The sequence below is a fragment of the Lissotriton helveticus genome, chromosome 11 (assembly GCF_964261635.1).
Source record: "Lissotriton helveticus chromosome 11, aLisHel1.1, whole genome shotgun sequence".
NCBI lineage: Eukaryota > Metazoa > Chordata > Amphibia > Caudata > Salamandridae > Lissotriton > Lissotriton helveticus.
In genome coordinates this window covers 57622615-57648596 of record NC_136072.1, presented here as the reverse complement: position 1 = coordinate 57648596, position 25982 = coordinate 57622615, and the positions used below count along the sequence as shown (strand labels likewise).

The window sequence follows — 25982 nt, the reverse complement described above, 5'->3', positions numbered from 1 at the left end:
GGTAAGCAAGGTGTGGCTGCTCATGAAGAGGAAGAGAGGACAGAGGTGTACAGACTACCATCCCTCATCTCAATAAGGTTGGTCTTAGAGTTGATAAACAGTTAGATGGAGCATGGCGAAGGGACACTCAAGCATTCCTTCACCTTTCAGGTGTAGAAGACAGACAGAAGTTTCAAGGAGCTAGGCAGAGAATAGTGACAGGATGGGTCACAGACCTGGGGCAAAGGCAGGTCAACAGTAGGTCAGTGTAGGCACAGCCATTTAGCTGTGTGGTAGTGAAGAGTGAGAAGAGAAAAGAGCTGAACAGGATTTCTTCAGATTATAACTTGAAAACTAGCCAGTGTCAGGCACTGTACTTTCACTGAACTGGCGAGGCGAAGGGTACGAGCACGGCACCATGCTGGACACATAGCATGAGGGAGGAGCACTGTTAAGCTGATCCCATATTTGTGTATTTTGGTCATTATCTGAAGGTAAAGAATGCCTGTCATTGTTCAAAGCCCCGCTTCAAATGCATAGAGATAAATACTGATGTTGATTATGTCTCACACAGCACATTGGGATTGTTGAACTAAGTGACACCATAGCTGCATATGTAATAATGCATATTCAAATTATTTTATTCATATCCAAGTACTTACACACTACCCTATTGAGTCCTGGGATGGCCAGAAATCAATTGGCAGAAACATGGCAACCATGTGTACTTTGGAGTCCACCACAAAATTGTAAATTTGGAAGTGGATAAAGGTTACTATGGAGTTCTTGAAGAACTAATTACTGTAACACAGACTGGTGACCGATTATTGGGCTATCCAAAAAGCATACCATGAGCAAATGACATGATTAGACACCCTAATGATTGAAACACCAAGCTAACAAGGACAGTGTGAAGAATGATGTTCTTAATAAATGTAGCTTGTGCAGAATGCAGAATATATATGCTAAATATTTGAAGTAATGGACTTTGTTTAGAAGAGTTAGGATTTAGTGACACAACGTTGATACAAATATCATCGCATCTATTATAGACATCAAGAAGACTGTGTTTTGATTTGAAGGATTCAGTCCATAGACAAATTAAGTTGTATATCCAATAATAACTGACTGTATTATTGTATACTATAGGCCTGATTTGGGTTTGGCAAATGGCTTACTCTGTCACAAACATGACAGATATCCTGTCTGCCATATTATCAGTACCATTTGATATAATGCCCTTGTAATATAGCAGGCAGGCTATCCGTCAGGTTTGTGATGGAGTAACCCATCTGCTAAATTCTAAATTAGGCCCTAAGTAGCTACAGAGTAATCCTTCATGTTTTGAGAGTCAAGTCTGCATCAGATAAGATGAGTATACAAACAGGAAAAGGTTGAACCTATCAAAATCCTACATTGAATTCAACCAAGGGCTATGGCTACAACTAAGGATGGCATCCTTGGCCATCCTGGCAGTACATGTGGCAAGCAGATAATTGCTCCTATATGTGCTCTTTCAAGGCCATCTCACCTTGATTGCGGAGGGTAAGGTCAATTCAAGAGCGGATCAGTGGTTGCATGCTTGAAGTTTACCAAAGGAGCAAGCTACCAGTCCCTATGCAATTCAAATAATGAACATTTGAAATGTATTACACAACACCCACTGGTCCACTGCTTTGGCAATCAAGAAGCTGGAGCTAGTTTCCAGGACAGAGGGGATGGGGGATGGTGTTTGACCAGTACTCCACTTCAGAAGTGGCAATGGAACCATGGCTGAAAGAAAGTACCTGGGCAGATGAATTGTGCACTTACTGAACGTGTGGCTTTCAACAGAAATTAGGATACTCTAAGAAGGTCGTCAACATTCAGAGAATCTCAAATTGCCTAATGGATTGATGAGTAAAGTTCAGCAAACTCATGAAGGAAGCACAGGAGGGGTTGATGGTGGCACCTTTTGCAGGATCGCCTTTCCAGAATTGATAATTTCATCATTGGGTGTGGTCCTGAAGAACGCTAAAAGGAAAAATCTGACTAATTCACCATTGGCCGGTATACGACTGTACAGACCTGTGTGAATGTTCCTTGGCATGTTGCGAATCTGAGGTCTTCAGTGGTGTTTGGGCAGAATATGGAGTTTAAAATATTGGAACTTCCAAATATCAGAAAAAACATTGTGATGCAGAAATATCATGGTATACAATATCATTGTCAAAAAAAATATATATATATATATATTTTTTGGTAAGTGATGTTTTTAAGAAATTTTAGTTTTTAATATCATTTTCAGTGATATAGTGGTAAAAAAGATTGTTTTGTGATTATGTTAATGAGTTGTAGGTATATTAATTTTAGTTGTTAGCATTGTTGGATTAATTGGTAATGATTTTTATAAGTGTAGCTTGCAATTTTAAGTGTTTTTTTTGTTAATGCTATTAGTGATTCATACTGTCATAGCAGGTTGTAGGGTTTTAAAGGGGGCAGGGTGCGAAATATGTTTTACATCGATTAATAAGCAATCACAATTTTAGTGGTATATTTTATATTTAAAATTCAAGTCTTAATTGTCAATTTAGTAATATTATTAGTTGTAGTAAGTTATATTTTAGTAGCGGGTTAACAGGTTTGTAGGGGTGTATCATAGGAAGTAAATCAAGTTATACAAATTAAAAATGTATAGGTCATTTTTTTAATTGTTAATTAAAATGAGACATTATCAACAATTAGTTTTTAACTGTTAATTAGTTATTTAATGTATTGTTTATTTTTTTAATAGCTTAATGCTGATTTATTTAAGTTATAAGTTAGTTGTGGGTTGTTAATTTTGTATGGGAATGTGTTGAGTAGAGGAAATAAATGTAATGTTTTTTATTTAAATCTATTGTTTGTAAGAATTCCTTTCTATTTGAAAAATAATAATGAATAATAAATATTTTCACAATTATTGTGTCATTGTTTTATCATTTTATTTATTTTATAATGAGTTTTTACATGTTTAAAAAATATTCATTTTTATGGGGGCCACCAAAGACACTTTCCAACAGCCTTTACTAGTCGGAAAGGCCAACATGAAAAGACTGTTGGAAAGTGCCATCATAATCCCCAACAGCGGAGCTGGGCGTGTCTCCGCTGTCATTAGGGGATTATGGTGCATTCCGAAGCACCCGCAGGCTCCATGAGCAAGTCGGAACCACCGCAGACGGTCCTTCTGCCTACTGCATCGTAATGCTTCAGGCGGACCGCAGGGGCAGATGTCGGTCCCACTGACATCATAATCCACCCCCTAATGTTTTATATTAATTTATATAGTTGTGCAATTTATTAATTGAAATTTAGTTATGTACAGTATATTTATGTGTATTATTATTCTTAAAGTTATAATTTATTTAATGGTTAGTGTTTGTGAGAATTTGTTTCTGTGAAGATATTTGTTATTTAAAATTAGTTTTGTATTCATCAAGTTAAATTCAATAGTAATAACATATAGAGTGTTTTGTAGTTAGTAAAGATTATATTACTATATGTAATTTTCTATTTTTTTTTAACTGTTAACCTTTATAATCAATAAATATTTTTGGTATACTCAAATTGAAAAATGTTTCATTGTAAGTGTTGAACCTTTTTAGATAATTTAATATGATTTATATTAATGTATGTAATACTTTTTATGTCAAATACTTTCGTTGCTGTGTTTACACTGAAGTGGGAATAGTTTATTCAATACCCCCCGAAGTCTACCACTTTCCCTACTATTGCTTAGACTAGAGTGGGAATAGGACATCGAACCCCGCCAAAGTCCAATACTTACCCTACTGTTGCACTTATTGAACTAGGAATAGTAAATGTAATACCTTCGAATTCCAAACCTTTCCTACTGTTTCACTGACTGGAGTAGGAATAGTAGATTCAAACCCTTCAAAATCCAACACTTTCCCTACTATTGCACTAACTGGAGTAGGAATAGTAAATGTAACAGCTTCGAACTCTAACGCTTTCCCTATTGTTGCTCAGCCTGGAGTGGGAATACTAAATGTATGCCCTCCAGAGTCCAATACATTCCTTACTGTTGCACTGACCGGAGTAGGAATGGTAAATTCAACCCCTCCAAAGTCCAACACTTTCCCTACTGTTGCACTAAACGTTTTTTGACTTGCCTAAATCTTTTACGCCATTTGACGAATCTTCCTGAAAGTTTTGAAAAAAAGTGCCCTAGTAAATCTTGTTCCGCATGGAAAGTTTTAGCCTAATCCATCCAGTGGTTGCAGAGAAAAAGGGGGGGGGTCAAAAATGTTAATTCCCTACCAAAATTCGTGCAATTCCATTCAGGGGTTCGGGCTATAGTTGTATTAAATAAATGTGGGGGCCCCAATAGCACTGGGGGCCGCCAACTCCCATGGCCCTTAAACTCATCTATGCAGGCGGGCCTCCCTAGGGCTGAAAATAAAATGAATGCAGGGGGGTCTATACGGCCTCCCCCGGAGCCCCGGGCCATCACCTACCCGGGGCAAAAGATTAAATTAATACCGGGGGCCCGTATGGACTTTCCTGCAGCCCTGGGGACCAACACCTCTCAAGATTCTCAAAATATTGGAATGTAATCAATTATTATAAATTAGTTATAAATATTTAAAAATTGTTATGAAGAAAAATAAATTGTTAAATGTAAAATTGTAAATCTTCGTAACACAAATCTTATAATTAAGTTGCTAGATTTTTTTTAATGCAAATTATATATTATTAAATTATATTTTTAAATCTATCTAATTTTTATTTTAGGATTTGAATACTAGGAGCAAAGGGGATTAGGGTGGGAATTTATCAAAGCTCAGTTCTGAATGCTAATACTAATATGTTGATGTTGATTGAATATTATACAATATTTATTTTAAATATTTTCTACATTATAGTATAAAAATTATTTAACAAAAATTAAATAGATAGTTATAATTCGAATAGAAGATAAGGGTACTATTTTCTGTGGTTAAAAACAGCTACAGCCTGTGCAGGTAAGAGCGGTGGAGCCGGGTGGGGGGCTGGTTTCGACAGACGATGACGAGGCAAAATTGAATGAATAATAAATTTTCCTTTGTCATCGTTCGCTGAAATTCCCGCCTCACCCGGCCCTATCGCCCCACAGCTTTTACCTGCATGGGCCGCGGCTGGTGGCAAATAACATTCATAAATCATTTTTTTTTTAACAACAAATCAATGAAAACATATAACATAAAAAATGTAAAACCTATCTTGAAAAATGTAAATATAAGCATTGCAATAATAGTATCGACATTTAAATCAAATCACATTTATTTTATTGAATGTTAATAAAAGTATCAATAATAATAACCTTACACATTTAAAATTGTAACATATTTTATTATGTTTTCGTTTTGAAAAATATTTAGAAACAGACTAATGTTAATAATATATTTATTACTTTAATACAATTCTGTACCATTTATTTAACATTTTCAAATGTAACATTATATTTTGTTTAAACATTCTTCTAGGCTTTCCCATATCCTTTCATCATAGTAATTGTCTTTTTTACTTTTATATCTGCAATTTTGTTTGACGTTCTTTGTTGCATCTTTCTGTTATAGTCTACAGATCTTCACAGTCAAGGTTGGATGGATGAGGAAGCTGTGGTCAGGTGAGATCAAATGTTTTTTGTTAATTTTACATTTAGGTTAGTTATTTAATTGAAGGAGAGAGTTAGGGTGTTATTGTGTTAGAGAGTGTACCAATGTTTATATGTTGTTAACTAATTACTTTTAACTCTCCTTGTAATTTGCTAGCGATTGTGTTGAATGGGATTTGTATTGAGGCACCCCTCCCAAAATCTGAGCCACCTTCCCAAAATCAAATCTACCCCTCCCAAATCCAAGCCCACCCCTCCCAAGTGACAACATTGAGGTGCCTAGACTGCCCACAAGATGCCCCTTCTTGGGAAGGTTCCCCTGCCAGTGTTTTTGGAGGCAAGTGTACTGCTGTACAGCAGTCCACATTTGGCTTTGTACTTTTGCTTTTTATTTTGGACTCATAGAGAGACGGATAGCTATTGTGAGAATAAATCATGATTTTGATTTTCACCAAATTTTTCCAGTCATTCTTTTTGCTGTGCAATCGTTTAAATATTCCCAATGTTTCATTTCAAGCTTTATAGTACATGTGTTTGTTTAGCATGATGGCTGGAACTACTGCTGACATTTACAATGTCTAGTATGTTAAGTGCATACACTTGTTAGCATGGTATGTGATTGTCATTCGAATTTAGGTGCAGAAATTCTATGTAGGAGTGGACACTTACTCCAAACATTAGTTGTTGACAATTGGTTTAAGGATAGTTTACTATGTTGTGGATCCCATGTCTGCTTTTATTGGCTGAATTGGCTCTCTTTTGCCTGGCTATTTAATGGAGACCCTCATAGCATTGTCCCCCCCCCCGCCCAGAACTGGCAGGGTCACATCTGTTGGTGGGGCTGGGGGAGGGACGACTACTAGCACATATACAGGCTTGTCTAAATGTTTTTCTAAAAAATGGAGATGCCCCTGTCTTGTGCTGCTACAGCCAATGACTGCCAAAATGTCTATATTATTCTGTGTAAATCAAAAATAGGCCATAGAACCACAAGTTAACGCACTATGCCTGAAATACAGTACTGCTCATTGGTTAAGTGCCTACGGACAAATACCTTGTGGTTTAAGGGTGAGATTATCAATGTTAACATTTAAGTGGTATTGTATACTATACGTCATAATGACCCTATGCGTTATCCATGTACCACCTATGTACAGCCCTTTGCGTGAGCTTATATGTACCACAAGGTTTCTGCCCAAACCCAGCAGACGCACTAGAGTTATGCAATATATGTATTTGCGTGAATGTCCTCTATGTCAAATGCTAATAAACAAAATGGGTACAAAAAAAGAAAAAAAGGATAGTTTACTACAGGGGTGATTGATTCAGCTTGTTTATTGATAGGTATGTACATATATGCATTCCTTATTATATACTGTGACAACTTTAGTAAACAATACAGGATGTGCTGTACACAAGGGGAGTAGTCACATGTATGATGTTGTTGAGTGCGGCTAATAAATGAGATAGCCAATGTATGGCTGCCGATTCCCCTTGTGTACACAAGGTTCTACATGATCTTACATTCCACTTAGCATAATGATGTATGATGCATATTTTCATTGTGAACATGTTCTTAATTATTTTAAAATCACCTATCTGGTGACTTTTACTTTTCAGATTTACTATCCCTTTTTATGCATTGTTTGTTGTCAGCTAGCACTAAAGTTGTAGACCCAATGTGGTTATGCAGGTGTGTTTCTTGTAATTTCGTTAACACCAACAAAATGTTCTGATTTATCTTTACGAATCCATGTTGGTTATGAAACAAAAAATAACACAAAATCTGCAAAAGTGTTTTTACAGATTTTTGGAAAGCAGGCTGGTAAGAGTGTTAGGCGGATGCACAAGGGGTGAAGTATCAGGGTCAGAGGGGTCAATGGCAACACCAAGGAATTGCGTGACACAGAAGCAACATGGGGGATGGCGGGACATGGAAGCAACTTGGAGAGGGCGAGGATATACAGAGGAAACAAGGGAAGGGCGGGAGATGTAGAAGCCAATGGGGACTGCAGGGGGACACAGAAGCAACATGAGGAGGGTGGGGTGGCGGATGCAACATGGATAAGCACACAACAGCAGGCAGTACAAGTAGGAGGAAATAAGTACACAGGGAGATAGCTCAAAAACACATGCTCTGTCACGGAGTGCTACCACAAAAAAAGTAGTTCCCTGACATTGAGGACAGACACTCGGCATACACACTTGGTGAAGAGGAAATGCTCAATGGAATAGGAAAACAAACAATTGATGAGCTGGGACAAGAATAAGAACCAGATAAATAAAAGTGACAATGAAAGCCAACCAGGGATAAGCAATAGGCGGGCTCTACGCCTTTTATGTTCATGGTACGCAACAATATGCCCCACAACAGGCGGCATGTGCACTGTCTCGTAATCTCGACCTACAAAGGGGTGTTCCAGCTCTAATTTAGTTGCTCGTTAAGGCTAGGGAGACATGGACAAAGCCTAGCTTTCCATTGTCCCAGCCTGTGGTGGACATGTGTTGCATGCAGCACATAGTCCCCCCAAAGAGGAAAAAGCCCAGGCCCTCTCTGCAATTGGAAATAAAGAAACTGATTTCTAGGACAAATATTCCAGTTCTGCAGTCCAGCCTAAGATCTGCTGCTGAGTCAAATATAAGTGGCATGCAGCTTGACAACTTGTTCATACGTCATCTGTTTGTGTGGCCTATTTCTTCTCAAGACAACTCAATTTATTTCATATGTGTCCTTGATAATGTGCTGTGTGAAATACTCTTGAGACTCAAGCGTGGCTCAATGGTTAGAGCGGCAGACCCTGATGCAGAGGTCTGGCCCGGGACCAGGGTTCAATTCCCGCCTCGGCGGTTCTTGGACTCAATTTCCCCGGACCTGATCATTCTCGCCTCGGTGCCTAGTCTAATCATGGGTCCCACTCTGTGACTCTGGGCAATAGCTTGCTTAATCTTCACAACGGCCCCAGCAGCGCTTGGATGCCTGGCTTCACCTTGGGGTTCCCCAGGAGTGGACATTTCACAGGAAAGTCAGGATGTGTTCCACAGCGGTATGAATACAGCGCTACGAGACCTCTGGGTAGAAGTGCGCTATATAAATACAAACACATTTACATTTACATTTACTCACCCGGGCCCGCATTGAAAACAGAAACCCCACAAGGAAAGTGTTGATTTTCGTCAACTGAAGGAATTCTTTATCATTACTAGAATAGCGATGCCCAAAAATGACAAGAGCAATGACATTGGTGACAGAATTGGTGATGGCAATACAGGGGTCCATAGCCTTTCCTAAGAGGAAAAAGAGGAACAGTTACTAGAATATAACATAAATTTGATCACAAAGTGAACTGGCTAGTTAAAACATTATTTCAGAAAATTGAATAAAATTCAAATGATGAGATTGTTTTTTCTAGAGATTGTATCTTTACACAACAGACTTATCATTCTATTAATGGCAACTCGGAGAAGATTTGATCTTTAGCCTACACTTACTTGTTCTGTTTGTGTAATAGTAATGAATGTGCTAGAGTAGTTGCAATGTGATAAGTGCCTGCTGGCATGTTATGTGCGGAACTGAAGGTCATGGTGCCTAACACGGGTGAAGGGCAAGTACCTAATGATAACATTCTGTACCACACTTGTTACAATTATTAGAACATACTCTCTGGAAGCAGTATCTTTATAGAAAACAGCTTCCTGGGCCCCAAGAAGATCATAAGCTTGACAGCTGGGTTAACATGTAAGGCCTGAATTAGAATTTGATGCTCAGCTACTCCGACACACACGCGATGGATAGCCTATCTGCCATACATATTTGTAAAGTGCACATTCACCCAGAAGGGTATAATGGCGCTGAATATTAGATGTTTATTGTTACCCCACGGTACACATTTTATCAACCTCAGAAAGATGAAAAGCTGAGTGGATCTTTCAGGATTTGAGCCTTTGACCAAGAGGTCAAACACAGGCCCCTACAGGGGATGCTTTAATCCACTAAGCCACCAGACCTGTCACAAGTGCATTATGGTCAATGGCACTTGTAATACAGTGGAACATCTGACATGTTTGTGACAGAGTACCATGTACACCCAACTCTAAATACGGCCCTTTGTGTGATGTTACATCATAATGAGTCCCCTAAGCTGAACTAGGTGGCAAGGGCTGTGTGGGTCACTATTGTATTGGCTAACTTAACATTAGTACATTCTTCAACAGAGTTTCAGGTATTTGCTGCCAGTTAATGCCCTCTTTGAGAGGAATCTATGTGGCCAACCCTCTGAATATCCCATGCAATGTTTACTAGGCAACATTCTCAAATTCTAAACTGAAATAATACATTGAGATAATAAGATGCAATCTGAAGACTGGCGCCAAAGTAGTATTTTCCCAAAAGAGGTGTCAATTTACCACAAAAATCCACCTCTTCAGTAAAGTAAGTCATCATCATCAATCGTACTGAGAGGTGAAATCTACACAAATGCCCAACCTCATGTTTCATTTCCCAATTTTCACAAAAAGGACTCCCTTTTTGATTACTTTTTTAGTAAACTTTACAGTTTATTCCTAACTCAATTGCTGATAAAATAAAATAACCCATCCCACTATTTAATAAAATTGAGGAGAAGAGACATCTTGGCATTTACTTAACAGACAAAATCTTCTCAATGTGAGAGAATAAAATACAAAGTAGTTCAAAGGTACAGCAATGGTTTTTGCCATCCACACTCCACTAATAGAAATAATGTTGGTCTTTCTTGCTGTGCAAATTCTATCTTTGATCTAGCCACAGCCCAAGCTCTAGTTATGTGTTAGACTAGGGCAAATAATTAAAGCTTGAGTGAAGCTATCACTATTCTAGCATCTAAAGCATAAGCCATTAATATAAGGGGATCATCTGATAGTGCAAAGCAGTGTATAGTGCAGTCTGTTAGCAATCAAATATAGATCCAGATAAGATACTGTGTGCATTTTACAAACACATGTGTCATTGCAAAACAACTCCAAAACAAATTGAGGCTCAGGGCAGAGGTAAAATCATTAATACCAAAAACACAAACCGGATTTCTTCAGGATGTTCAGCAAATGCTAATATCATTTCACTGGCTCTATTAGGAGAAAAAATCATGCTTACAGAAAACAACACTATATGCCTGTTTAATGGATTACTCCGCATCGTTCCATAAGGTAAATTGACAAAGGCTATGGAGTAAGCTAATAACATGGGGAATTGATACAAATCTTCTGAATGTTATTATCGGAGTACATTCGGAAACATGGATACTGGTAAAATTAACACTTGACAATATGTTATCACCAAAATTTAGTATTGAAAATGGCCTTGGGCAAGGTTTGCAATTTTTGCATTTTTATGGCAATCAATTGATTAATAAAATTAAGTATTTTACTACTGCATGTGCATCATGCCATCCTCATATTGGAGGATTTTCTTCATTTACCCATGGGGATATTGATGTATCATCTGCTGATTGATCTACTTCCATAGAGACAAGACAAAAGACTGAAACATCAGCCCTTGGCAAATACTTCAAATTCAATAAGACAAGGCAACACCATTGTACATGATCTCCTCAGCTAAGTTAGTTACCCACTGATGCCAGTGTCCTCAGAACATGGAAGAAAATTATCATGTTGCTGATTTCACAAATCAGCACAAGAAAAAAATATTATCCATCTCTAAGGAATAAAAAGAAAGATAGAGGGGAATTGAAACTAGATGGGTAATTTGTGATAGACCTGAAAGTAGACCACAGGGGTCTATAAGTATATATATTTTTTAAATGTTTAGTGGTGAAAAAGAAAAGGTTAAATCTTCCATATGATCTGGAGACACTATCTTTTGGAGGATTTGGACAAGACTGTAATCACACACTATCTGTTCAGTGACCTGGGCATCTCTGTAATGGCACTTTATCTAATGTGACTGCAACATAATTATCATCACACACTAGCTCTGTGGGGACCTGAGTATTGCTAAAATCACACGCCTTCTATGTAGGAACTTGAGTATTACTATAATCGAACACTATCTCTGTGGGGACTTTGGTATTGCTATATTCACACACTATCTCTGCAGGGACTTGAACATAAATATAATCACACATTATGTCTGTGGGACTTGGGAGTGACTATTATTTAAACACTATATGCATGGGGACTTAGGCATCTATATAATCATGCACAATCTTAACAGGGCTTGAAAATCACTATCACTACATACACTCTCTTTCAACTCTAGACCTTTACTATAACTACATGCCATATCTTTGGGGATTATCATTACACAGCTGTATGAAGATGATGCCTAGTGGTGAAGTTGATGATAAAGAACTAGGTAGACTCTGTAATATGTCCTGTGTAGGCCTCATGTTGTTTTCCCTATGTTAGCCTGAGCACATTGCAGGCTTCACTCTGCTTTGTGCACGTTACTATACATGCATATTTTGCTTTCTACCAGGCTGTACTTTACCACAGAACCTGCTGTCTTTTTTGCAGTCTGTCCTCTCCTGGGATTTAGTTTAAACATCGTAGACAAGGCCAAAAGACAATGCCCCTTGTTATTCTGTTCTGGTCAGGCTCTAGTAACTAGACAAAACACACAAATGCAGCTGTTGTTTGAAGAACACATTCTCTTGTCGATAGGTATGCACAGACATGTAAAACACACACCTGGAGAGAGATTTCCAGGGAGGAGATCGTGACTATACCTGAAATATAAAATGTTCATCTGTGCATTCATAGGTACGAGGTCTGCTTCAAACACCCATGTATCTTCTAATGTATAATAACTTTGCTTCTGTAGAAGGGGAGTAGGGTTAACCTACCCTGTCTAATATCATGACAACTCCTTTTAAGATTTATGATTTACTTACTATGCTGACCGCTTTTGTGTTAGGCCTTTTCTTACCTATTGTGGCATGTATACTGCATACTAGAGCACAATAGTTAAAATACATATTTTAAACTTTTTTTGTGTCTCTGTCAGATCTTATTGTGGGCAGGTACAAGTGTGAGAGCGAAAGGGTATGTCCTGTCACCGCGATTCCTGAGTGTGTCGGGAGTGTTGTATTCTGGATTGTCTAATCGCTTGTGTCTCTGTGAATGAGTAGGAGCGCAAGTGAGACACTATAGCTAGTTGGTCCTGTGCTCATGGGTACTAAGGTGGTAGGATGACTCAGTACATGCCAACTAAGGTTCTGTGGTCCCAAGCATAGTTCTGTAGAACTCCTTGGATGAACATAGTTTAAGTCAATTATTAATTTATTTAAAGTTAGATTATTAAATCTATGGGATGATTCCAGTTTCGCTCCTGTGCAGGCTTGAATAACACTATTCCCACATCACGTCATCTCATGTGTAGTTATAAAGTGCACATTCACACCTAGAGGTTTCATGGTGCTGAAAACTAGATGTTAATTGTATTGTAACTCAATATTGCTAATTTTATCAACTTGGAAGGATGCAAGACTAAATAGAAACACCAGGATTCAAACATGTGAGTAGGATGTCAAACACAGATCCCTCAAGAGGATACACTTAAGTCTATTAAGCCTCCGACCAATGGTATAAGTTTTGGTTCTTTAACATATCTAGCATTATACAAATTGCTGTGGAGATTTGAACTTGACTACAATAGCACACGATCACTGTGGGGACTTGATGTCACTATATTTGCTCACTATCTCAGTGGAGACTTGAACATGATTATAAACACATACTATCTCTATGACTATCTGGGTAACACTAATCATACACCATCAAGGTAAGCTAGATACGCACTAAAAGATAATCTGTGCTCACCCTCTAGTACCTTGACACGGAGCAGTCAAGCTTATCTAGAGAGGGAATGTTTAAAGTATTTGTGCAATAGAAACACACAATAACAAAATAAAAACATAACAAAAATATTCCACACTGGTTAAGATAATTAGAGAATATTGCGTTGAGTAAAACAAGACCAAAATGACAAACATCCAATACGGTGAACCAAAGTTATGAATTTTTAAATAAACAAAAAGATAGTGCTTAGAGTCAAATGGTGCTTAGGACTCATGCAGGTCCCCCTAAAAAGGTACCTTGGATGGAGCAAGTATCAATGTCGAAGACGTCATGCGAGGGGAAGAGGAGATTATTCGTCATCATCGAACCCGTAAATATAAGCAATGTCTCTTTGCTGATCCATGCAGTCAAAAAAGGCTTCGGCATTAAACCCCTTTTACGATGTAGGTGCTGTGCTGTCACCGAGTTAAGCTGTTCATTGTCGTTGAGCTATGCAGTCTGTCTAAGTGTTGTCATTAATCGTCTCCTGAAGTTCAGGTGCTGTTGCAGAGTTGCAGAAAGTCTTTCATGACCCTGAGACTTCAGAACAGGGGGCAAGCCAACAAGCCCTTGGAGCCACTGTGGGTTCAAGTGAAATGGGTCCAGCCTTTGTCCTCAGCAGAGGATAGAGCAGCAGGCAGCAGAGCAGCACAGCAGAGCAGAACAGCAGTTCCTCCAATCAGCAGAGTGGCAATCCTTATAGCGCAGCAGTCTTTACTGACAGAGTTCTTCCCAGGTCCAGTAGCGTACTGCCTAGGTAGGGTCAGCGCTCCAGTACTTATACCCAGTTCTGCCTATGAAGATGGGGGTGACTTCAAAATGGGCCCTTGAAGTGCATAGGTCCCACTCTCATCCCAGCATTGCCTCAAGACTATCAATAGAGGGTAATCAGCCTTTTGTGTAGGAAACAGGACACTGCCTATTCAATTGTAAGTATCAGCTCCCCCCCTCTCTTCCTGCCCCGGAAGAGCTATCAGAATTAGGCCTGGGCGGAAAACTACGCTACGCTCACAGAGTGTGCATAGTTTGCGCAACTACGCGCTACGCAAATTGCATGTAGCACTGTGAAAAAACGCGTAGTGGGCATTTTTTGCTCGCTCGCGGTCCTCAACGTCAAGTTGGGAACTGCGAGAGAGCAAAACACCATCCCGGAGAGTTTTTTTCCTCGTTCGCCATCAGCAACATCAAGTTGCCGACCACGAGCGTGGAAAATAAACCTCCCGGCAAGATTCTCAACACGGGGAAGTCAAGTTTCTCATTGTTCTTGGTCACGTATGCTCGCAACTGCTCGCGATGAGAAACTACCAGTCCGGGTTGAGAAACCTGCAGCTCGACTGCAAATCTACTCAAGTGGCAGGAAACGACTGCTTGCACTGTGCAATATGCCGCTTGCAATTATTGCACAGTGTGGACAAGCATCCGGCACTGTGCAATCAGTGCGAACTGCATTTTCCACACCGCACTACGCACTTTGCGAAGCTACGCGTAGTGCAAAGTGCACTTCGAGTAGCTATGCGTAGCACTACTACGCAAACTACGCCCAGGGTAAATCGGAATGTAAACAAATGGAGATGAGTTCTCTTTCACACTCACCCGTCCTGTGTTTGTAGCTTTTTGGAGGAAATACACAAAGTGTAGCTGTCACCCACCCAAGACATGTATTAAAGACAGGCTGCAAGGCACACAGAGAAGTAAGAGCCGAGAAATGTTCACTTTCCAAAAATGGTATTTCTAAAACAGTAACATTAAATCTAACTTTACCAGTAAAAAGGATTTATCATTACCATTCCAAATATATGAAACATTATGAAGCTGCTTCTTTCTACTCAGGAATTACATCTTCAAGGTATTTTAAGCAATTCCTAATTCCAATGCTAGCCTGTGAGAGGAGTAGGCCCCACTGTAGTGAAAAACAAATTTAGCTGTTTGTCACTCACTACCAGGCCATGTCAAAACTTAAAAGTCCATGTCCTACCTTTCAGTTACACAGCACCCTGCCCTTAGGGCTCCCTAGGGCCTACCTTAGGGATGACTTAAATGTAATGAAAGCCAAGTTTAAGACTTGGCAAGTGGTTTTAAATGTCAAGTCGAAGTGGTAGTAAACTACACTCACGGGCCTTTCAATGGTAGCCCAGAGACAGGTTTGAAAGGCTACTTGTATGGGTGGCACAACCAGTGCTACAGGCCAACTAGTCGCAGTTAGATTACAGGCCCTGGGTATAAAGTATACCACTTTACAAGGGACTCATAAGTAAACTAATTAAGTCAATTGTGTATACACCAATGTTACCATGGTTGGGGGAGAAGCACATGCACTTTTGCACTGGTCAGCAGTGGTACAGTGCTCAGAGTCCAAAAGTAAACAAAAGGAAGTTCAGAAAAAGAGGAGGAAGAAGGCAAAAAGTTGGGGTGCCCTCTCAGAGAGGGACACTTTTCCAACAGGTGTCTTTCTTGAATGAAAACTATGCTTGAGAGTAATCTGACAGGGATCTTGGATTCCTAGTAATTTCTGAGAGACTGAAAGGTACTCCCAATGGTGCAATAGAACCCTTAAAAAATCCAGAACAGGCCAATGTTTTCTGACTCGTGTCACTGGGAGGCAGATTCCTCTTTCATCCGCTGTTCCCTACACTATCTCAGCAGGATGCCAAAACCAGCTGTAGATGATGGAAAGCTGATGAAACCCGGGATTTTCAGGTACCTCGTTGGCCAGTAAGTGGCTGCTGGAATATAGCTGAACATGAGTGGGTGATTAAAGAATAGTCGGGGCTCCACTCTACTGTCCATGGCTGGGGCCCACCTCAGTTCTGATGCATAACACAGATCTATAGTTGATTTTCCAACAAGAAGCATTTCAATGCTATGCCCCTGGTGAACTCATTGAGTCGTACTGGGTTATAATTACCACTCATAGACTTAGCTTGTCTCAACATGTTTTTTGTCTGCAATTAGCCCTACAGAAGGTATGTTTATCCACTAGAACTAAGTGTGAATAACACTCTCCCTGTTGGACTGCAAACCAGATCCCATTCCTAAATTTGTGAGACACTGAGGCTAGATGTATTGTGGAGATGAGCATCATATCATTGTGTGAATGTCATATATATTCCTAACAAATGACTATCTGATGGTCATGCCTGCCGTAATGCATCTTTTTGCAGCATTCCTACATCCTTGTGTAATATATCCTTCTTCTCTTTGAGCCAGGTAGAGGCATTAGAATGTGCATTTTTTAACTGTAGTGATTCTATGAAGGACTCACACTAGCATACACATACCATTCCGCTGCAGAGATATCAGTCACTGGACTCACACACATAGGCCATCTCCCATGCAAATAGATGGTCAGGGAAACTGTTGTGTCTCTTTTTCATCCCTTGGCGCAATGGAGTCAAATTACATCTAAGGTCCCTTTCTTTTGGCTGTCATTTTTTTGTCATGGTCATTGACTCAAATAATGTAGTAGCGTGTTGGCCAACCATAGAATGGGAAGCTCCATGAGACTTCTAACACCTTGCAATGGCTCCCAACTGGTTTATATGTTTAAAAATGGCACCCACGCTTTCCATCACATACCTTTACTCACTGCAAGAGCCTCTATCAGCCAGTGCACCTCTTCCTGGACCCTTTCTTGAAGACCTCTCTTTCCAAGTCCCAGGCTCCGCAGAATGGTCAGACCAAGGCGTTTCAGTGGCTTCCAGGTGTGTTCAGGGGTAGTGAAAATGCCTGAGGTAAATAATTATTGGTTAGTGTTCATTAAAAATCACAGTATCCACTTAACTTGAGCACTTCGTTTTTTATAGCCAGAGGAAACTTGGTCCGTTATTTTTTAGCAATATACAACTTTAAGTGTGGCAAATTGCAAAACTATAACACTAAATGCAAAGTGGCAGCCTTAGATCCACAATATTGCTTTACATCGCCTATTGATGTAAACAGTACCAGTTGTCACCATTTATGACTGATGACCTGGTATCCCTGCTGCCTAGTAGGGTAACATGAAATTGATACATACTAATAAATTCATACCGTGAAAGTGTTCAGTTCTCTTGATTTACCATATTTTTTAAATCACGCATATTTCTCTCTCTCTACACACAAACATACACACGCACACACACACACACATATATACACACACACAAAGAGGTTGTCCTCAGAAGAAGTGCCCGCACAAGTGGATGGCACGTTCCTTTTTATTTAGGGGCTGGAGCGTAGTGTCAGGAATCTCAACAGCGTTATTGCATGCCATAAGCTGACGCATTTCGGGCTACTCGCCATTTGTCATAGGCAAAACTGGAGTGTCCCAGGCAGTTTTGGCGCACCTAAATTGCTTCATTATCCTTATACCCGCCCCCAGTGGGCGAGGTAGCTTGCACGGCCTTCTGGTATATGTGGTGCCCCCAGTGTTCCTCTACTCGTGAGTTGTCTGGTACTCCATTGATAACGTTGATTAAAATACCCCCGTGGGTCGTTGGACAGCCCTGTGCAAACTATTACTGCCATATTATATCCTCCAAAAAGCTGCCACTTGTCCCAAGTGGTGACCGCCGGTTGGCGTTACCACGGGTCCGCTCACAAGCAGCGGGGCTCCCCCATGGCTGGGTCAGCCGTGCAAATCCACACACAAAGAGGTTGCACTCAGAAGAAGAGCCCGCACAAGTGGATGGTACGTTCCTTTTTATTTAGAGGCTGGGGCGTAATGTCAGGAATCCAAACAGCGTTATTGCATGCCATAAGCCGACACGTTTCGGGCTACTCACCCTTTGGCATAGACAAAACGCGTATCCCAGACAGTTTTGACGCACCTAAATTGCTTCATTATGAAGGGGCCCAAAAAAACTTCAGGTACACATCACTATAACCTGGTTGCCCCATTGATTGGCCTTGAAACCGCTGAACAGAAACGACTGTCTAATTTGTAAAAAAATAATAATTGCAAGGGTGCTCATCAGGAGGCCACCAGTGCTTGCACAACCCATTGCCCCTGCCAGTTCTCCAGTTACAGTACCAACACAACTACTATCTCACATCTACAAGTGTAACGATGCAGACTATTCAGGCCCCCAAAGCTATCAATGTGGCTTGGGTGACAGCTAGTAGTAAATTTTATGTATATAGAATGAATAAAGAACTGTTGTTGTGCTTATGTTTAAGGGCCTGTTCATTGCACACAATACACTATATGGTACTGTGCCAGATTACATTATGGAACCTCTGGGGCACTATGTGCCTGGTGGATGCGTACAGTCCTCTGAGGTGATCGTACTGACCTGTCCCTGCTTTAATAAAGCAACCTTGGGTGGCTGGGCATTCTCAGTTCTGATACCTCAGATCTGGAATGGGTTTGTGGACAGCCCGAGGAAAGAATCCAAGATTCTTCCCTTTCGGAAAAGACTGAAATCTTTTTTATATAAAGAAGCGTGGCAGTCACATGTTTCACAACCCGTAGATAAGCACCAAGAGACCAGTGGTATTTGCACTATATAAGTATTATTAACATAACAACATAACATTATATCTATATCAGGCAAATAGACCAGCCATGTAGCAGACTACAATACGAGCCGGAGTTGACATTTAACTGCTGGTGTCGCGCACCGGAAACCACCGGCTCAAATTAAGCACTGATACAAACATATCTAGACTAATGAAACTCAGTAACAGAGCAAATGTTCATAATGGGTGCATGTAATAGGAACGTGAATTGGTAAGGTGCATTTTCACCCTGAAGGGTATCTTGACACGGAAATACAGATGTGTATTGTTACCTATTTTACAGCCTTCGAGGGATTAAAGGCTTAGAATGCTATTTTGGTGGAAAAAGAAAAGTGTTTGCCAAAAATCAGACCTGATAACAGTAAACATTCATAAGTATTCTGTAAGTAGCATGGGTTTTGGTCCTTTGGCACCTTAAAGGCTACACAGGTAAAGCTCTAGTCTTTGATTGCCATTTGATTCAGACACCTGCATGAGGACACTGTAGATAAATGTTAGTGGGCACGGGCACATTACTGGCACTTGTAGGGGAGTGACACATGATTATGGCTTCTGGTGGCATATATTCCTTTCTCAAGGTCCACCTGTGGACTATTTGTTGAGTTACTGTGCTGGTGTTTCTTCAGAGTTGCAAGCATGCACTATTGATCCTCAATATGGCAGTGCTTTTCAGGCCAGCAAGAAGGATTTGAATAGCCACGGCCAGAGGTAGAGGGGCAGGGAGTGACACTACTGGATTGGCCCACAGTTTTGGGTCAATCTGTTGAGCACCTAGATGGGTGTGCCAATTTAATAGTGGCTAATGCTGGGATGTGCTTTGTCCCCATAGATTAGGACTGCAAAAGAAAATTGGAATCATGTTGTGGTGACTGGAAGTGCAATGCTATTTGTTTTTCTACAATATTGATATGTTTTACCTACTTGATTGGTGTATTAAGCATGTTTTAGTTTCCAATAAATACTTCTGACTGACCATCTTTATTGACTGTGCTTCTGCACTTGATTCCAAAGCTGTAAAATCCTCCTGTAGTAAGCCTTGCTTCTGGACCAAAGCTACCCCAGTAGAGGCATGAACACTGAATGATTCTTTGTTAGCCTTATCACCTTATGTACATGGCAATTGCTCTTTTTTTAGATGTGAATCTCACAATTCTTCTGCTTTGAGACCTATTCTGTGTGTGCCTGTTGGCACTGTTACTTCTGCTATGTGTGCATATATGCCAGCCTACATGTGGAAACTGGCAGCATCTTTATATTGTGGTGTTGATGAAATGGCAATGTTTTCTGAGACATTGTTGGAAGTAGGCAAAGCGGAAGTGCATTGCATTGCATTGCATTGCAGAAACACAATATGGACTTGTTGGAACACTGTAAAAATGGGCAACTTGTTGATTATTGCTACAGTTTCAAAACTAGGGGGTCGTCCCTCTGTGCACTGTTAGGTAGGGCAAGGAATTGCCTAAATCCTTTTGATCATGTTTTCCAAAGAAAATAACAATCTTGGCAAACTCAGTGAAAAATATTTTTCATCGGTTACTATTAAATTAACAAAACAGTATCTTCAGGCCCAGAGAAGGTCCTTCATCAGGGATACAGAAATCAAAGTGAACATTCCAATATTGTTTCAAACTGCACGAATCATTATAAAAAGATCCAAATATTGCAAAAGATGGTGATTAGTAACCCAAGGCTGCATCTCCCTCAGTAACCTCTAAAGTCTGAAAATAGTTTAACACTCATCTTGTTCCCTGACCATGATCAAATGAAAGGCTCCTCGCAGGACTATCTTTGTAAAAAAAAATGTAGAGGACCTTAACTGATTTAGGAGTAAAGACCAACTGAATAAATCTTAAGAGCACAGATATCAAAAGAGGAGGACAGAATTTCTTAATGGTGATCTCATTTAATACTCTGTAGACGGAACTCACCAACTTTTTGGGGGTAAAAAAAAATGGCTGATGGGTCACAGGATTTAGAGGGTTTATTAAACCATTAATCAAATGTTTGGCTAGCTATTACCCTAAAAGAACGCATATTGTTCCATGATGGCATGAATCTGACTACACTGTATGTTGATATCCGGTTCTAGATCAATCTGGCAGTCAAATGTTTGATGCAACGGTAAGATTTCTGCTTTGTTTTTGCTTAAGCTATTTGTGAAGCTTTGGAACTCGGATGAAAGGCCTGTCAAGTCAGCTGTCGCACAGCAAATGACCAGGTTTTGTTTAGTACATACTGAACAATTATGTGCATAAAAAACATATAAAAAGGTTACAGATGTTTTCTGTCAATGAAAGGATTGTGTTTGAATAGCCAAGTTAGACAGAAAACAACTCTAAAATTTAGGGCATCAATTAGATCGAAAAATGTCTCCTTGGGATGCCCTACAGAACTCATTATCTTTGCCATCACTGCACAGTGAGTAATTGGCCTGAGGAAAGTAGAGAACCATCTACAGCTCTGCCTTGTTCTGGTTTATATTTCTTTACAGCATGCATCTGATGACTTCCAGCAAAATGTTAGTCATAGAACATGCCTATGGCTTCGGAATCAATCATTACTAACACGTGAGGTATGTAAATGTTGTTAGGAGTTAAGGATACATCAATATTGACACGAGAGGATGCTACTTCTGCGATAGCTGTAGTGGCTTCTTTAAACACTTCATGGAATTCAATGACAATGTCACAGTATTTGAAAAAACATCCATTTTGGCCACCATATAATCAGATTTGACTGTCTCCTTTTATCCTTTTGTGTTTCGACAATGGTGGCAAATTTGTCCTATTTACAGGGGTTCCCCTAAAGTATCCATAGGTGGGCATAGATCATGCCCTAACTTGGGTGCGGCTTGCGGGTCCGAATGTCTTTAGTCACACTTTCATTCTGAAAGGCTATGATTCAGCTTTAATATTAGGTCAATCAAAGCATCTTAAACTAGGGGCCTGTCCACCACCAAAGGATGCATGTCTCCGTTTGTTCTTCAATTCCTTTAAAATAAAGAGACTCTCTTGGCCTCTAGCCTATCAACCTCTATTCCTAGGCTATTAAACTGCACCAAGTACCCTAATAAGTCTTGATTACCCTGAAGAGGTTCCAAAAACCCAGTACCTACAGTTGAGTAACAGTTCACCCATCATAAATATGGGAAAGTTCTTACACACAAAGATCAAAATAACATAACATGGGGTTGTCTTCAGTAACCAAAGCTATTGAGCACACAACAGTCTCTCAACAGATAAAAGAGAACAAAGGATGCTTGGGTATTCAGGAGTAGTCTGTCATTGATTAATTCAAGTTTCAGCCTGAAACCAAACACCATCATCTACAAAGACAAAAGGGAAAAAGCTCTTGAAGATTATTATTGACTTTTTGCCAGATTTATTTGGAACGCATTTTATTCCCTGCTACAAATTGGGGAATATGTTGCCCCCACTACAATTCAGGAAACTGAATGAGAAAGAACAATGCTCGGGAACAAACAATAAACTAAAATTACGATTCAAACTAATAAAGGATAAAGTTGCACTTTCACCTGTAAGAGAAGGACAATTAATAAGCTCTTGTCAACACATTTGGCGGCAAAGTAAGCTTGTTTACGTCCATCTGAGTCTGGATGAAGCCAGGGTTCAGGAACCCTGGTCGGTCCCTGCCAAACCGTAGTCTTACTTTCCTGATGAACTATATGCTTTCAATGTAAGTACTAACCCCACCTGCTTGCATTCGTTCTTTCCCTATTTTACAATATTGCTCTGTAATACCTGTAACTTTAACCCAAGAGAGCAGCATTTCACTAATGAGGTGAATCTATTGAACACAATATGTGGCGGCTGTTTTTCTGATCCATTGCAGATTGTTAGCTAAGCATAAATTAGATTTTTTTTTATTTATATATGATGAACAGCCTGATGTGGTATTTTTAATGGAAACTTGACTTCAGAGCAGCTCTATGTCTGATATAGTACCGGCCTTACTGGTGGGCAAGTGTATCACTAGATGTGGACATCTGGGTAATTGCATAATTGCAATATATAAGGTGGCCCAATGTTATGTTTTGTCTCCATACCTGATTGTGTAAGTATGTTATTTTTGATCAAATTTAGATCATCTTTCACCATTTCCTGTGCTCTTGTGTATTATCCTCCTGGTTCAGCTACAGAATTTTTAGAAGTCTTACCAACATTATTGGCTAACCTGGTGTTCAAACATGCAAACATGACCCTTCGAGAAGATCTGAATCTTCATTTGGATGATACCACATGCTCCTATGCAGCTAATTTAAGACAGGACTTAGTCAATTGGTGCTGTAAGTTATGTCACCAACGCATAAGAAAGGTCATCTTGTTGATCCATCCAGTTAGCTAACTACCCTTATACGTTCATTAAGAGGCCTCTCCTAGTTACCCAGTCTGACCATATTATGATTCTGATTCTCCTCCCATGTCATCATTTCTGCACATCTTCCCTTATCATACCGAGAATAGATCACTGTTAGCCAAAGTTGGATCCTATCAAATTGGAACAAACGCTTCTTAAAACAACACCCGATATAGGAGATAACACCTCAGGGGTGGATCTAAAATTCAATGAATGGATCAAGGCATCTTTAGATCTGAACATTCTGGTAAGGAAGCATATACTCCTACACCCTGTAAGGCTGGCTGGATTAAAGAAGGAATGCAAATAATTGCAAACAATATTGAGGAAAACGTAAGACTCTAGCAGCAATTTTGATTATAAGAGAGCTGTTAAAAATATCATTATGCTATGAGATGCACATGTTATGTTTGTTCTGCATCAAAAATATATATTTGAGCGAATTCCACTAAAGAGCTGTATGCAGTAGGTAAAACTCTTAATAATCCTCCTGACTTGGGCCGTGTGTCTATTCTGACCAACCGTTGTAATGATCCAGCAAGCTTTTTTTTTTATCTTTAATATTTCTGCCACCTTTCCTGAGAAGATATAGCAGCCAGGGACTGCTGTTACTTCTTGTCATTGCAAGACGTTGATGGAAACATTTGCAGCTTTTTCCCTTATAAAGGAAGAGCACCTAATGAACGCAGTAAAATTGGGTTCTCCTCTTGAGCCTGCTCCTCCATACATTATGCAAAAGGACAGATGAAGGACAGAATGCGGAACAAATCAAACATTCACCACAGTCATAGATCTGGGTTAAATGCATAATTTTTTTGCTCGCAATGCCATTCCATTTTGGACCCAGCCATATGGAAATCAGTCTTGACCCTACTCCACATGGGAGCAGTCCAGCCCAAACTGCCAGACCAGGTCCTCCCAGCTTGTAATGTAACGAAAATCAGCCTACAGTAGTCTTTGGACCAGCAGTGCCCTATTGCCTGGCAGCCATTCCTAGTTTACCAGAGAGCGCGCTTCTAGTGTCATATGCCCACAATTCATATCAGACACAGTGAATACCAACATCTCCTCTTGCTCTGATTGCCCATCTGCAGCCCAAAATTAGGTCATTTCATTCCACACAGTGTTGCTTACCCTTGCCTTTCAGGAAGGCCTCCAAAAGCGGAGATCTGGGACGGTCATAGAGCTCCTCTGAGTGGGAGATTAGAGCATCTCTTACAGCGTGGCATCCATTCAGCACGATCACTGGTGTCTGTCCCATCCACAGAGTGAACATGTTCCCATAGGTCTCTGCAAGCTGTGGTCAGAAAGTTAGTTTGTAAGTTAAGAGAGCTTAACACACGGTCAGAAGAGCTCCAACCACTACCACATTTTGGCACAAAGTAAGAAAAGTTATCCACTATTTTCTTTTTCCATCTTGGTTGCCACGTTAAGGAAGAAATACGAGGGTATCAACTGATAATACAGTAGGCAGACCACCTTCTATTCTTTATGTTACCATCTAGATGAAGGGGGGACTAGATGCAACATGGCCTTAATTTAAGCTGACCAATATCTGTGAGCTACATGGTTACTTAGATGCAAGTTCAGAGGGGACCAGATATGGACAGCTGCAACCCCTGGCTTGCTTCTTGCAACCCGTGGCACTGCAATTGTGACCCCTGGCCTCAGAGATGGTAAAATCTGTGCCAGGAACACAAGAGAAGCTTATCCCAATGGACATTGGTCAGGACTTCATTCTCCTGGTTTTCTATCAATATTTTTATTACACTGATGGTGAATTCTCATATTCACCACTAGTGTAAACAAAATGGAGTACAACTAGCTGGAATATGGCCCTCACTGGCAGCCGAGGTAAGTAACAAATACTTTTAAATGTATGTTGTGTGCATGCTTGTTGGTGAGAGTGTGTTTATGTGAGTGAGAGTTGTGCATATGTGATTGTGTCTGTATATGTAAGCATGTGCGTGTGAGTGAACGTAGAGGTCAAATGGCGTGTGATGTCACTTCCACTACCCCAGGCCTTTTGATGAATTAACGATCATGGGACCAGCATTTTCAGCCCTATCTGGTCTCATGATCAAGGTTCCTTCAATTCATGCAGGGTCTGTCTTTCTATGCCCTAGATGTGACTGATCAGTGCCACAAGTTTACAAATTCAAAAATACAAAATAACCATTTAACCACATTTGTAAAGTGAAACAATTCTTGTGGCAAAGAACTAGCAATTCCCGTTGGAAAACACACAGCAAGTTAAGAATACGTAGTAAAAAATGTACCTAATGGACTTTGCTTACAGCGCTTCTACAAAACCTTGCAAGTATAAATAAATTCAGCAGCCATGTCTCACTCTGTTCAACTTAGTGCTAATATTACTTAGCAAAACAACTATTCTTGAAGGGGATGTCTGAAAAGGGATTCCTGGTTGACTGAGGTAAGCACCTAGGTCAGGCAGGAGCCACCACTCGAGTCAGGGCAAGCTAAGTGCATACTAAAATATAACCTGTGCTCACCCTCTGGTAGCTTGGCACAGAGCAGTCAGGCTTATCTAACAAGGCAAAGTGTAAAGTATTTGTGGAACACACACACACATACACACACACAGAGTAACACAATGAATACAGCTTAAAAAGATTCCACATAGGTTTATAAAAATAGA

General features: G+C 40.0%; 1 protein-coding gene across 1 annotated transcript in view; it reads right to left on the bottom strand.

Annotated features, from left to right (window-relative positions):
- LOC144792921 (cytochrome P450 2J4-like) overlaps positions 1-25982 on the bottom strand; it is a 97466-nt gene that overhangs the window by 57953 nt on the left and 13531 nt on the right. Inside the window, exons 2-4 of the mRNA XM_078668122.1 lie at positions 24458-24620; positions 17024-17173; positions 8739-8899 (exon numbers count right to left, since the gene is read on the bottom strand). Coding sequence (XP_078524248.1) covers positions 8739-8899; positions 17024-17173; positions 24458-24620 — 474 coding nt within the window. The remainder of the gene's footprint in view (positions 1-8738; positions 8900-17023; positions 17174-24457; positions 24621-25982) is intronic.